The 15,478-nt window shown below is 48.6% G+C and overlaps 1 protein-coding gene across 10 annotated transcripts in view; it reads left to right on the forward strand.

Annotated features, from left to right (window-relative positions):
• BCL2L11 (BCL2 like 11) overlaps positions 1-4,940 on the forward strand; it is a 47,059-nt gene extending 42,119 nt beyond the window's left edge. For all 10 annotated transcript variants that reach the window (XR_003524593.2, XR_003524592.2, XR_003524594.2 and 7 more), the window contains one exon: positions 553-4,940. Coding sequence is in view for 7 of the 10 variants with exons in the window: in XM_027621426.2 (XP_027477227.1) it covers positions 553-651 (99 nt within the window). In the remaining 3 variants the exon portion in view is untranslated. The remainder of the gene's footprint in view (positions 1-552) is intronic.
• Positions 4,941-15,478: the final 10,538 nt, after the last annotated feature.

Raw genomic sequence — 15,478 nt, forward strand, 5'->3', positions numbered from 1 at the left:
CAGCTACCAGAAATTCACCCTCGGGGGAGTCCATGTATTTGAATGTTAATAACCTGGGTAGTGAGACAGTTCCTTCACATCTTTCTTGTGTCCCCTCTACCCTTACCTCTTCCCACGGGACGCCAACTCCAGTGACCTGGGGGTTGGCTTTCCTCCACACCTGCACACAGGCTGAAGCATCCCCTGATCGAGGCAGTTCTGGCCAATAATGACATGGCCCGTAGAGAGAATACATGTGTTTTTTAGAGGGGCAAACTGAGATTCAGGGATTGTCTTTGCGGTTCCAAGCATCCTTTTGGTTTCTGTAAAGACGCGGATCATTTGGCATGCTGCTCCTTATGTGGCGACGTCTCCCTCTGTGGGGGAGGTAGGAAGGACTTCAGCCTCACAGTCTCAGGGGACGGACCCATGCTCGGAAGGTGCAGCCCTCGTAAAGGGGTGCCCTTTGTAGCTGTGAAAATGGGATTAGTGGTTCCCTTAAATATAGGCATCCCCCACCCAAAAATAACACGAGGGCTGAGAAACTAAGAAGCTTTCCTATTGTTGTTTCAGGTCTTTTTGAATAATTACCAAGCAGCCGAAGCCCACCCCCAAATGATTATCTTACGACTGTTACGTTACATCGTCCGCCTGGTGTGGAGATTGCAGTGACGACGGGTTCCTTGCGGAGCCAGATGGGTGCAGACATTTCGCTTGTTAAAACCAACAGGCCCCAGCACCACGGTGTAAGAGGTGCCATTGCTATGCAGCCCGCGGTTCTTTCCCCGAGAGGGCGTGCGGGGAGGCTGGCCGACGCGTTCCTGAGGACGCCGCACTGCACGTGGACTTGACCTTTCTGTTCACCACATGGCAGAATTTCCAATGGAAGTTTGTTGTGAATGTAAATGAGGGAGGATTCTTTAAAAAAAAAAAATGTACAAATCATGGTTCTTTGGAGCAGGATTTTATGCAAGAATGGTGTTTACACGTGGTGTGGGTTTTTTTCCACCTTCTTTAATAAGAACAGGTTTTTCAAAAAGGAAATGGAAACTTTTTAACCAACTCGTGAATGATTTTTGTACTAAAATTTTAAGAACCTATTGTCTACTCTCAGAGGATTATGTGTAAACTCTGCAGTGGAAACTGAGCCAGCTAATTGATAAAGCTGCCTTAGTTTATTTTTAGATTACTGTACAGAATTTTTAAACGGGAGAGGTATGAGATAGCCCCCTCCCTTCCCTGCCATTGGCTCTTTGACATGCTTTTTTTTTAATCATTATTATTAATACCAAAAAAGTTTTATGAAACGAAACTGATTAAAGGGGCAGAAGGTCTGTCATCAGCCTGTATTGATATGCCACTCCCGTTTTGTAAATACTTACCTCCTTAAATTCAGTTGCATCTGTGGCAAAATTTTAAAACTCTTTTCGTGTATTTTTCCTTGTCTCCTTTTGTGATGCTCCTCTGGTCTGTCTGGAGGCCGATGCACAGATTTGGTCCATGTATTCTCATGATGAAAGGGAATTGGGTCAGAACGTGAGTCAGGATCTGCCTGTGGCATCCGTGGCCCAGTTGGTCTTGTCTGTCAGTAGCTTCCTCACTGGGATGTGCATGATGTTGGTTTTCACTGGTTTTGATGGGCTTGTCATTTACAAGTGTTCTGAAGAAGGACTACCAGTCACAGCACAGACAGGTACTGTGCCCCTCGGTGCTGTGGGCTTCTCTGGTTGCAGACTCTCCCACAGTCACAGGTACACTGTCAGCAGGGGCCGCAGGTAGGGAACATGTCCCCTCGCAGCTGAGCCCGTTGGGCTGCAGGTGTCAGAGCTCCAGTCCTCGTGGGAATTGGCATGAGCCGCGGGCGGGGCTTTAGGCAGGGGTTTCCTGGGCATCGAGGCTTTTCGTCCAACTCCAGGTTCACCTGGCCTTTGATGCCTGACACTTGGTTCCCACCCCCACCCCCCCAAATCCACTTTGAAAGGAAGGATAATCTGCCTTCAGCCGTGCCGTAAAAATACTGCATTGGAGCCCGAATCTGAAGTGGCCTCTCAGCCTTCGGACAAAGGTCTGTCTTGTTCCCTTACTCTCGGGACACGTGGGTGTTGTTGGACCACCCTTGGTGCATCCACCTCTGTTGGGCGCGCTCTTTTCTTTCTCCACACCTGCCTGGGAGGGGTGCAGCAAATGGAGGGCCCATGAGTTGGTCTGACATTTCAAAGGGAGTTAAACAGTTTGGAGAGACCCAAGAGAGATCAGGAAGCAGTGAAAGAAGAGAAGTAGAGATCATTTCGTGAACCTTATAACTCTTACAGATTTTGAAACCTCAGATTATTAAATAGCTTTTTAAAAGATAAACGTGATTTTTCAAACGAGTCAGCAGTGCCAACAAGTCTTGTTTTGCTTTGGGCCCACAAAGGACCAGTGTTTTCACGTGATTAAATCAAGTGGAGAAATCCATTCATTTGTATCTTGATAATTCTATATAAATATATATATATATATATATATCTACAGCATATACGCATTTTCCTTTAGGTAGAGATATTTGATTCCAAATATTCTTCCTTTCTTAGGATTTTCTTTTACCCCAAAATCTTGTTGGGGTCTTGAATATTTTTAAAGCTATGTTGTCAGCTTGTGTTCCTGACGTGTCTCGAACCCCTCTGTAGGGTCATGAAGTCCACACGGTTGTAAGGCAGTGGTGGACCTGCTGGACACACACACACACACACCAAAGACGTATTTGGTTCTGGGCGCCTCCCCCCTCCCCTCCCAGGATCTCCGTACTCAGTGCCAGTCTCTCTGACTGGAGCACTTTACTCTGTTTCTTCAATACTGCGGCTCCCTGGGAGCGGTGCCCGAGGGCTCTGTGCTGGCGTACCTCTGGCTCAGTGGCTGCCTGGTGTCCAGGCTGGCCGCGGAAGCAGCTTGTGAGGAAATTAGAGATTCTATGAATTTGTAGTATTAAGGAGCAGGATGTTGCACCAGGACTGAAGAGAGATGACTGGATGTCTCTGTACTGTATGTATCTGTTTATCACGATGCCTCCCTGCGGAAGGTATGCCTACTGTGGTAGACCTTGACTTTTTAGTGTGTATTTCTTTTACTTTTTGTAGGAAAAAAAAAAAAAAAGACTAGATCCCTTTTTGGAAACTGAATGCGGGTTTTGTGCCTTGACCACCTCTTCTCCCATGAGGTTTGTAGAAAGTGTCCTGTGACTTATCATAGAAATGCAATAAACACATGCAAAAGAATCCCATGAGCAATTCTTCCAGTTACCTGTACTCCTGCCCAGAAGTGAGTTTGCCAAGAACTGCTCTCGGGGTTGTGGAGGAACCAGGCAAAACTCCCCTCTGATTAAAAAGAGTGTACACCGTAGAGAATAACTTTCTCCTGTTTCCCTGTCTTGATATTGTATATATTTTGACTATTTATTAGATTAGGAGGTCACATTTTACTTACCAACTGAGCCAAATGTCTGTGTGCAATTGTGTTTCCTTTACCTTTCTTGTAAAATTTTGTACAGCATAAATGAGTAAAGATCACTGTTTTTACTAAACTTTTTCAGAATTGAGGATTGTACATATTGTAGATTCTTTTTCTGTGTAATGTGTCCTACTGTTTCATAATGCTGTAACTTGTAGAAATATTGTATATTTATTTCCTGCTTATTTAATGTCTTATGTTCTGAAAAGTGTTGACCTCCGTGCTCCCCGCCCCATGCTGTACCATTCATTGCTTTAAGTCTGAGGTGGTGACTGTGAGCCCCACGCTCTTCCCTAGGCTGGCCCTCCAGCTTTGGTTCCTGGTAGTTCTGGTCACGTGGGTTTAAGTTCTTGGGGTTCGCTATCCTGATGACGAAGTCTGTGTTGAGCCATCAGTGAGAGACCATAAATGTGGCCGGCCACAAAATTCTACAAGAAATAGCCAGCTTCTCGTGGAAGCAAATTCTATGAAGGCCAGGCCATATCTTTTTAAATTTTCTTTTATTTTAATGTATTATTGGCAGTTGGGACAGATATTTCCATTGAAAATGTATCCCTGACAATTCAGTGTTGAGAGAAATAAAAATGGGCCCCTTTTTGGGGGTGCTGCCAGGAGTTGTTCAGGGCAAGAGGAAGGGACAGGTAAGCCAGGTTGCTCCTGCCTTGAGAGGGACGTCAGGAACACCACCTCATGCCACTTTTTGGCAACTGGTGAGTAGTTGAATTATCCCCCACCCGCTGTGTCCTGTGCTTTGAGGTGTGGACTTAATGGTCTTCAGGAGCTAATTGTACAGACCCCCACCCCCAGCCCTGAGCCCTTTGGTCCCTACCTTTGATCAGCCTGCTTCAGGTTGTCTTCCTTCTGCTTCTCTGTTGGCTTCGAGAGAGGTTGGGGGTCCCACTCGACTGGATGTTAAGATGTGAAAGCTCGCAGAAGCTTTAGAGACCTCCTAGTGGCCCCATGTCAGTAGATGGTTCTGGCATCCCTGCTGATTTAGCCTGGTGCCTGTGTGGTCCACTTCCCGCTCACGTGGGTGCAGGGATGGGTCCACACGTGACGCTAAACCAGCAGAGGGGACTCCTGCTCCCAATGGCATTGTATTCAAGAAGCATCCTCAAGCTCCCAGCTAGGTAACTTGACTACTTTTATTTGGGAATCAGACTTTAGAAGCTCTCCGAAGTTGTATGTGCAGGTTCTGTGACCACTAGTTACTGTATCAGAACTCATCAGGTACACATTTATAAATAGCACTGATCTGTCTGTATACGGACCGTCACTAACTTGTTTCCTAGGACCCAGCGTATGTAGCATTTGTATTGCGATTTCCCTGGCTTACTTGTGTTTTGCACTGATGAATTTTGACAGGGTAATTGCCACTTTACTTGTGCAATACTGCTGTAAATAACTGCAGATTTTTTTTTTAAGAAACTTAATCTTTTATGTTCTTAATGAAGTTTATATAAATAAAACTTTCAACTAGTTTTGGTGAGCTGTTTGATTTGTTTCACAGAGCGGTGGTGGAGAAACAGCTGGTTAGATATGAACATATACACACCCACACCTCTGCCCTTTATCAGTCACAGGACGCATTACCTACGTGTAGATTTTAGGAGTTCTCGCTTGAAGACGACTCTGTGTAGCATACTTAAAAGCAAACCACTCTTAAAAGTTTTGAAGTGGCTGACAGGACCTTCTGCACAGTTTTCTGCCCACATAATCCGATATGACTCAGCACTTGGGGAGGTTGGGGGGCGGGGGGTAATGGAGCCAGCTCTGTATTGATTCATGATGGGGCAGAGTCCCTGCCATCCCATCCTGTCTCCTAGTTGGAAGGAAGGAAAAACAAAAGATGGGGAGTCTGGTTTGACTGTGGTAGAAAGGACTTATCCGCAGGGCCAAGTGGATCGCCAAGTGTCTGGAGCCCTGTGTGTGAACAGATCCAGCTGCCTGGTAAGGGCTCCCTGAGTGTTGGGGATGCTGTGCTGCCTGGCGGGGGTGGGGGGGGCGGCGGGGAACTGGTCTAAGGGTTGACAGAGAAATGAAAACTTGGTTTGCGGGGTCTAGGCTATAAAATCCAGAGCAAGCCATTCTATAATCAGTTCTCTGAAATAAATGCTGGGAACGTGAGACGGGCCGAGCTTCGTTTTAAGCTGGTGATGTGTTCGTGTTTTTCATTTTAATGAGGCGAGCGTTACACAGATACGGTCTCATCACTATAGATATGTGTGTGTCTACATTTATTTCAGATCTCATTTATTTCAAACCCAGCTTGTTCGGCTCCCGTCCCCGGTCCTACGTCCACACCAACACAAGAGTTCAAATTTTTCCAGATCCTTTCCGTTGCTCTGTGTGTTTATTTACATTACGTTGGTTTTGCTTTTTCTACAAATGCCGTAATTCGCATGTGATTCTGACTTAGCAGCAGGTCTTAGATCTTACCATTGTGACCACTTCATTCTGACCTCTGCATCAAGTGCACACAGATAGGCTGCTTGCTGCCTGGCGTCCCGCTTCTGGCATTTCTGGGTCTTCAGGGCTGCCTGGCCGCTCCTCGCCAGCAAGAGGGAGGGTTGCGTGGTGGTGGTGGTGGTGGTGGTGGTGGTACCAGGAGGTGGGGTATCCCCTTCAGCAGAGTTGGGAGATGTCGCCAACCTGGCTGCACTCACCTGGCAGCAGGTGAGAACGCTCTCCGCCAAGTGTTCCCACGTTGGTATCAGCCTGGAGGGGGGAGGAGTAGTATTGTTAGTCGAATTCAGATTTTTCTATTGACAAATAGCATGATCTTTTCAGATACTGTTGGCATGTGCCTTTTTTATCAAGGGCTTTACTTACAGTCAATGGGGTTTTTCATTTTTTTCTGCTGATGATGAGCTCTATAAAGCACGAGTAAAACATCTCTTAACGTATCTGAAATATCTTTCCTTTAGTCTGTTGCTATTTTCCCCTAACATTGTAGTATCAAGATTTTTAAACACACAGATAAGTTGAAAGAATTGTACAGAGAATCAATACACCCACCCCCTAGATTCTACGTCGTGCAATTTGCTATTCTTCTTTTAACGTCACACATACATCCACTAATCCATCTTACTTTTCAGTGCATTCCAGAGTAAACCATAGTCCTTGGTACTCATCCCTAAATACTTCAGCACACAGATTATTTAGAGTTGGTTTTTTTTAAATAAATTTTCTCTTTTGAGATAAAATGTACACACAATAAAACACAAATGTTAAGTGTGCATTTGCTATATTTTGACCAAGGATAAAGCTGTCACTCAAACTGCTATCAAGATGAGGAACATCGCCATCATCCTAGAAAGTTCTCTCATGCTGCTTCCCAGGCAATCCCTTCCATCCCACCCCCAGGGGTGACCTCGGTTCTCATTTTTTTCCCACTGTAAATTAGTTCTTGTGGATAGTTTGAATAGAATCAGGCAGATAACGTGGTTTTTTGTGTGTGTGTCTGGTTTCTTTTTTGCTCAGCTTAATGTTTTTGAGACCCAGGTTATAATCAGTAACTTCCTTTTTATGAAGTCAGGTATTATTCTACTGTATGACCAGATGACTCGTGGTCCGTTGCCTCGTTCGTGAACACCTGAGCTCTTACCAGGTTTGGGGCCAGGAGGAATGAAGCTGCTGTGAATATCCTTCTTCACATCTTTTTGTGAACGTATGTTCTATTCCAGCGCGTGCTTTTTTACTGCCTGAGATGCACTTGGTGTAGTTGTTACCACTTTAGAAGTTAGATTTCACCCTACTTCTAGGCCTCTGTAGTTTGTATCTTGAAAGACCTTCCCTCTGCTAAAGTTTCAAAAATACTACATTTTATTCATATAACTCTACAGGTTTTTTTTATTTTTCATCTTCTGGATTTATTTTTTTTAATGATATGCTGTATGAATCTACCTTTATTCCCCCACCCCGACCCTCCCCCCAGACAGCTAAGACTCCTCTTTTCTCCACCAGCCTGAAATGGCTATTTGACATCCACCAATTCTCATATAGGTGGTTCTGTTTCTCAGTTCTTTTCTTTTCCATTGATGATCTTGTTTAATCTACATTATCCCGATTACTATAGTTTTTCTTAATTGAGGTATAGTTGACACAATACTAGTTTAAGTGTGCAACGAGAGTGATTTGAAATTATCAACGTTACAAGATGCTCACTACAGGAAGTGCGGCCACCGTCTGTCACCGTACAAAGTCACCACAGCACGAGTATATTCCCTTTGCTGTGCTGTTCATCTGTATGGCTTTGTCTAGTTCACAGCTGGAAGCTTGAGCCTCTTCATCCCCTTCACCAGTTTGTGTACTCCAGTTTTATGTTTTAAATTTCTTATCCTTACTTTTCAATATTGTCCGGACACTCAGCATGTTGTCTTTTTTTTTTTTTTTTAAAGATTTTATTTATTTATTTGACAGAGAGACAGCGAGAGAGGGAACACAAGCAGGGGGAGCGGGAGAGGGAGAAGCAGGCTTCCCGCCGAGCAGGGAGCCCGATGCGGGGCTCGAACCCAGGACCCTGGGATCACGACCTGAGCCGAAGGCAGACGCTTAACGACTGAGCCACTCAGGCGCCCCTTGGCATGTTGTCTTAAATGTGCATTTTAGAATCTGTTTAAGCTTGAAAAGTTCTGTGGGGATCTTGTTTGGGATGATGGGGACCACATATTCATTTAGGGGAGCACTGTCATTTTTCCAAGATGTTTTTCAAGGTGGGTACTGTCTGTATCCATCTACGAGGCTTGCTGTTTGACGCTTTCAGTACACTTGATTTTTCTTCCATGTATCCTGCACATTTCTTGGTAGCTTTTCGTTATGGGAGAGACAGGGATTATCCAGCGTCCAACCCACTTACCCTCGCTTTCTTCACCTCCACCGCAATTTCCCTTTCTCTCCCTGCCCCTGGCACCACTGAGGGCAGACCCGTGTCCTAAGCTTGGCCAATGCAACACTCTTTGAATCTGGAGCAAGCGAGGCAAAAAGAGGGGTTGTTGGGAGGGCAGCATCCTTGAGGCTGAGGGGGGCTGTGTTCGCGTTCCCTGGCCGTGGTGCTCTGCTGCCCGGCCACCAGCATGCCAGTGCCCGGTCTTCCAGCTTCCTGTGTGTTCTGTGAGCCTGGCGCCCACCCCTCCACTAAGTTCGCTGTGTGCTGAGTTAACCAGAGTTGCTTTGCGTTGCTGGCAGCAGCCATGAGCGCTGACTCGTTCCTACCTGTCAGGAAGGGGCTGAATAAAAAGGTGGTAAGGAGTTCTCTCTGAAGAAAACAAATTCAGAAAGTGAGAGGTGACAAGCTGCTTGTTAAAATTCTCCACTAGGGCAAGACCAAATAGGATGTGTGAGAAGATGGAAAATGACAAGGCAAGAATTCTCCAACTTTCCTCATTTCTACCATGGGGGTCTCCTTTCCTGAACACTCTTGTTTTCTGAGACAAGCCCTGAGTCCTTAGAAGAAGTCATTACCAAGAAGATACATTAGAATGTTGAAAGCCCTTGTTTCTAGAATGTTCTGCCATATAACTGTGTTACCAAAAGGGACTCAGCAAGGGAAAATCATCACAACCGCTCCCCTTTGTCTCCTTAAAGCAGATTTGGGGAGAATCAGCTCTACAATAAGCCCCTATCTGCTAACGAAACAAGATCGAACTTGGACGGCCACTCTTAAGATACACCCTAAAGATGTCATGTTCCGTTGTTGGCTTTCTAGCCCAGAAGGACATCAGAGAGTTTATGCAACCTCATTTCTCTCTTAGTAATTTAAGTAATGGTTTTCCTAAAACATTCATTCAATCCAAGTATGTAATAAGACCCTACCAAATGCAAGTGTGCAAATAGTGCAAATGAAACTATAAAAATGCTTAAGACTAGGGGCGCCTGGGTGGCTCAGTCTTGTTAAGCATCTGCCTTCGGCTCAGGTCATGATCCCAGGGTCCTGGGATCGAGCCCCGCATCGGGCTCCCTGCTCAGCAGGAAGCCTGCTTCTCCCTCTCCCACTCCCCCTGCTTGTGTTCCCTCTCTCGCTGTGTCTCTCTCTGCCAAATAAATAAATAAAATATTTTTTTTAAAAAAAATTGCTTAAGACTAGGACATGCTAGGGAGCTGTGTTGCTCCAGGTCTCACGGGCAGGAAGCAGAAAGACTCCGATGAAATTCTGTGCTGAAATCCCAGGGAGCGAGCTGTTTCAGGAGCTTGGAGAGGTGATGTGGGGGGATGTGCGGCTCCACCCGTGTCTCCCCCACCTCCCACCCGGCCCCAGAGCCCCCCGTAATGACACCCATGGTGACAGCCAACCACTGGGCACATATGTATGAGGTCCTGTTCAGAGTATCTCATCATCTCAAATAGCCCTTTGAAGAAACTGTCCGTATTACCCCAAGTGTCCAGATAGGGAAACTGAGTCACAAAGCATTTAAGCTACTTGCCCAGGGTCACCGAGCTCATCGTCACAGCAGGGACTCTGCCCGACCACATAGGACTACTCCCCTTCCTCCTTTCAGGTCCTGGGAGGGTCTCAGCAGGAGGCTGAGACCAGGCGGGGTCTGCCTCAGATGGGATGCCCGTGAGGCTGGCTGCCTTGCCTCAGAAAACAGTTCCAGGCATTCTGGGAACTTGTGACGCTCTGTGGCCTGGTCCAAGCCACCTTGTAGGGACAGGAGGGGGTGGGTGCTGTGGGCCCCAGGGCTCACTTGTATCTCTGGCCCCAGGGCATTTCAGCTTTACCAACGGCGCACCCCATAGAGGCCCCTGTCCTGCAGCTCTCCGTGACCTCGCCTGATGGCCTCCTGTGGACATGTGGGTTGTCCCAAGAGTTCTGGGTATTTTCTGAGCCTCCTGACTGCTGCCCGTGGCTCTATAAGGTGTGACCTCAGTCTGACAGAAGCTGTGGTCCCTTCTGTCCACCTGCAGCCCCCACTCACTCCAGCACAGCAGCCTCCAGGCATTTGTCCCCAGGTCAGGTCATGTTAGTGGTGGCATCCCAGTCTGGGGTGATGGAGCAGAGGGGTCATGGACCCTGTGAATGTGGTCTCCCGCCTAGGAATGTAGAGTGAGGTCAGTCAGGGAGGGCCTGTTGTGCATCCGTTAGGAACAGAATGTGCTCACTTCCATTCTCATCTAGCCCTTGAACGTTTCTTCCCAGACCTGAGCTAGGAGGGTGCTCTGAACCCAGAGCCTCCCCAGCCTTCCATATGCTGCCTCATCTACCAGGCAGCCCTGGGACTCTGCACTGTGTCTGAGCCCAGAGCCCCGGCTGGATACAAATGTTCCTTTTGCTTGTCTCATCCTGGTGCACACCCCTGGGCTCCAGGCCAGGGCAGAGTTTGGGGTTCAGGTCGTCTACCCCTTTCTCCAATGAAAACTGCATTGTAGCAGTCAGGACTGGGCTCCCTGGGGACTCAGGCAGGCCATCTCCAAAAGCTGCTGCTCTTTCAGAGAGCCAAAGCTGCCCCAATTTTCTTTTCTCTTTTGGAAAAAAATTTTATGGGGGGACAAGTACATACAGTGACGTGTACAGATCCCTTGACGGACACGTGTCTAGAGCTGAGGAGTCCACTCCCTGGTGAAGGTGCAAAAGTGTCCAGTTGTAAGTGTGAGCAGTCCGGTCCTGCCTGCCCGAGGCCCAGGCTCGCCCCTGACCTGTCCGCTCACTCTGCGGGCCCCAGGCTGGGGGCTTTTTCCGTAGAGGCCTGAGGAGAGGTGGGAGATCTGGCTGGGGTCCTCCAAGGTCGTTCGGGGCCTCTCAAGGCCCTTCCAACAGGAAAGGGAGCCCCCTTTGCTATTTGAGTGGGTTCCAGGCAGCCTGTGGGTTGGTCAGAAACTCTTCCCCATGTTACTCAGCCATGACCTTCATGTCGATATGTGTCACTTATTTCTGCTGAGAAGCCTGTCACAGAAAGCCCTGGATGTAGACAATCTGGCACATTCTTTTAAAAAGTAAATCCATTCTGTTATCTTGATGTCTGGACCGTTGGAAGAGGAGGGCCGTGTCACCAAAGCTTCCTAGGTCATTGGCTGACATTTCCAAAAGCTGTCTGAGAAAAAAACATTTCTTTCTTCTTCATTCATTTTCTATAAAATCTCTAACCCGTGTGAGTATAGGTGAAAAGATTTTCTTGTCTTTAATCCAAATCCCTCATCCACCAAATGTTTATTGAACATCCGTTATGTACCAGGCCCAGTTTTTTCCAAGTGCTCAGGACTCAGCCAGAAGCAGACTGCTGAGCCCCCTGCCCCCATGGGCTTATCCTCAGTGGGGGTGAGGGACAAAAGATAAGCGGATGAACAAAGGAACAGACAATGAAAGGTGAAGATCACAGGGCCAAGTGTGGTGGGGCAGGTCTGGTGGTGTGGCTAGAGCAAGAAGCAGCCATCCACAAGCTCAGAGCGGTTGCAGACTGAGAGACCAGAGACAGAAAGGCCGGCATGGTACAGAGGCCGGTGAGGCTGCTACCAGGAACTAGTGTCGTAGGGAGGCACTGGGGACGATGGGCTGGGCCGCAGGGCCAGGTGGGCCGGGCCCAAGAGACTGGGCTCCATCTCATTCCACAGGGCAGTGGAGGTCTTTTGTTGCAGAACCAACATAAGCTGATATAAATAATTTGGGGAAGATTCCTCTGAACTCTAGACTAAGGGAGACTGAAGAGAACGTGAGGACAGACTGTCATATGTGATCTGGGATTTCCGTTTACTATAAAGGACATGATTTGGGGGTGGGGCCTGGCTCCATCGGTTAAGTGTCTGACTCTTGATTTTGGCTCAGGTCATGAGCTCAGGGTCCTGGCGTCGAACCCTGTGTCAGGGTCCTCGCTCAGCAGGGAGTCTGCTGGAGAGGGAGAGAATCTCCTCTGCCCCTCCCCCACCCCCACGTGCACACTCTCTCTCTTTCTCTCCCTCTACCCCTCCCTGCCACTCGCTCTTTCTCTCTCTCTTAAAAAAAAATCTGAAGGACATGATTGTGACAAGTAGTAAAATCTGAATAAAATATGTAGATTAGATAACAATATTGCATCAAGGCTAATTTCCTGATTTTGATCATTGAACTAGGGTGGTTTAAGAGGATGGCCTTGTTCTTAGGAGACACACTGAAGTAATTAGGGGTGAGGGGCACTGCATGTCTGCAGTTTACTCTCAGACATTCAGAAAAACCTATAATGTGCATATGTGCATTATATCTTGGGGCCAAAGGGGAAGGAGAAGGCAAATGTGGCAAAACGTTAGCATCCGGGGAGTCCGGGTGAGGGCTGTGAGGAAATTGTTTATACTATTTTGCAACCTCTTTATAAGTCCGAGTTTATGTCAAAGAAAGAAGTTAAAGATGTAAGACCCCTCTGCGGTGCCTGGGTGGTGGGCAGTGAGCAGAAGTGTTAGACCCAGGGGACAGAAGGCCTCCCAGGAGGCCGGGGACCTGGACTGAGGGAAAGGCGCTTGGGAGGGAGGGGAGCCGGGGCCTCCCGGTGTGGAGGGAGACAGAACAAAGAGACTCAAGCGTCCTGAGGGAGGGCTTGGGCCAGGACTTGGGGGACGGGGGGGGGGGGGGGCACTTCCAGGGACGGGAAATGGAGTCTGGGAGGAGGAGTAGGTGTGCGGGGAGCTGGGGTGGAAGAAGGGCTAATGAAGAGTTCTGTTTTGTTGAGCCGCCAACTCAGGTCGGGGCTGATCCAGAAACAAAGTGTTATCGATTCATTTTAAAGGGAAAATGTTGGGGCTTTAGAAAGGAATCCCAGCCACTTGGACTATAACCACTGCTGACTGAAGAAAGGCGGCAGCGTCGGTATTTAAGCATTTGCTTTAATGAAACATTTTTAAAACTTGCAAAACACAATCTGAGGAAATGGGGTCTTTAATCAGGAGGAATGCAGGATGGTCAATGCCATCCTCGAGACCTATAGGAAACGCCTCTTGAGTACGGGCCAGACCCTGCAGCAGAAGTGGGGGTGCCGAGGCTCAACCCCGGCTGACGTGAGGCTCTTACAAAATAACCCACATCCAGGGTCCACGTCTCCCAAACTGCAGTGGGATTCGAGTGTTGTATTTTTCCCTCCAGTGTGTGGCAGGGCTTGGTTGCTACTGAATCAGTTGACTCAGGGCTCCCACGGATGACTCCAGAAACCGTGTGGCCCAGGACAGCGTCTCGGGATCAAGCGCATCACCCCCCGGAAGAATGTTCTGAAGGACAACACTCAGTAAGGTACCTTCTGTTTGTTTAAATTTTTGTTGTAGCTGCCAAATGTTCAATCCTCATTTCTGGTTCCCCCTGTCAGATTTCGCTGGCACTGGTATTCGTGCTTCCTGCCAAATTCGGGGTGAGTGGGAGGACAGACAGCATGGGCTGTGGAGGACCCAGGGCCAAGGCCACTGCAAGGTTTTGCTGGGGCTCTGGGCCTGGGGAGAGTGCAGTTGATCAGGTAGGGCAAATCCAAAGGGCCCAGCAAGGTCAAAGACAGGAGAAGGGGTGGCTGGCTGGGCTGTGTGTGTGTGTGTGTGTGTGTGTGTGTGTGTGTGTGTGTGTGTGGAGGATGGGGTAAGAGGTGGATCGGGATCAGCATGTAGAACAGGTAACGAATGGTATTGTATTGTGCTTGATCCTGGCCTTCACAGCTCCGCTGGGCATGGCATCTGAGGGATCCCAGAATCAGGGGAAAAGCTCCTGGTCCCCTGAAAAGCAAGGACACACAGCAGGCCCTGAGAGCAAGCATTCAGGCATGGATACTTAGATGGGGCACACAGTCACTTGTGTTGGGGAAGAGATCACAACCCACATGGCCCCCAGTTGGAAAACAAGCTCTTCAGGGGGAAGGTCACCTTGCACTTGCTCAGTCCTATGCGAGGATGCTGGGTCAGCCCACTCACAAACTGCCTCTGTGTGAGCCCCGATGGACCCAGCCTTGACTCCTCCCAGTCCTTCCCAGAGCAGGACTCCTGCCACCCACCTGGTCTGGGGAGGGTTCAGGCTAGCAAAGCTCCCAGGTGACTCAGCCTGACTCAGGCACCCAGTCACCGAGCTCTGGGGCTGGACTTCCGTTGGCTCCCAGGTAGATGCTCTCTCGTCCCTGCTCAGGGATTTTAATAATTCCATTTGAAAGTGCATCTCTCTGCTTTCCAGATTGTAAGGGTCAAGGCAGCATCCATTAGGTTCAGCAGGATCTAACATAGTGCCCGGCACCCAGTAGGGGCTCGCCGCACGACCCAGGGGCGCATGGGTGGACAGTGAAATGTCCAATTAGGGTTCTGTGCTACATCATCTTTCATGAAAGCCCGAGTCTGTTCTTGGCTACTAGACCATGATTTGTGCTTTTTGCCTTTTAAAAAACAGTCGTGGGAACAGTGGCCTATTCAGATTACACACTTCTTTCCTAAGAGGCAGGTCCAAACTTTGGCAAAATGGTTCTTGGCAGAGTGGGATGGGGGGAGGTGCTCTTTTACTTTGTGGTGGCCCCTTCCTCCCTCCACACGGCGCCTGCTCGGGGCCCAGGGCCACTAAGCTTCCTCCAAACTCTTTCCTTTAAAAGCTGCTGCCCAGAGCCCTGGTGCTGGCAGGATGCTGATAGATAAAGTCCCCTGGAGGGGCGCCTGGGTGGCTCAGTCGTTAAGCGTCTGTCTTCGGCTCAGGTCATGATCCCAGGGTCCTGGGATCGAGCCCCGCATCGGGCTCCCTGCTCCGCGGGAAGCCTGCTTCTCCCTCTCCCACTCCCCCTGCTTGTGTTCCCTCTCTCGCTGTGTCTCTCTGTCAAATAAATAAATAAAATCTTTAAAAAAAAAAGAAAAAAGAAAAAAGTCCCCTGGAGGACAAAGGCCTGATGACACCTAGAAGTCAGCCTCTCACAATGCTGTCGGCATGGGCGCTTAGGTTGCTGTCTCAACTCTTCAGTAATCAGAAGAAAATGACATTTGAGGAAATCAATCCCAACAATATGGGCCATTTCCCAGAATCCCCCCGGGAGTACTCACTCCCACATCACGGTCTTGCTGTGCCTCTTTCCCCCGTGCTCCTCCCCGAGAGCCACAGGGCTGGCTC

This window comes from Zalophus californianus, chromosome 8 (genome assembly GCF_009762305.2).
Source record: "Zalophus californianus isolate mZalCal1 chromosome 8, mZalCal1.pri.v2, whole genome shotgun sequence".
Classification (NCBI taxonomy): Eukaryota; Metazoa; Chordata; class Mammalia; order Carnivora; family Otariidae; genus Zalophus; species Zalophus californianus.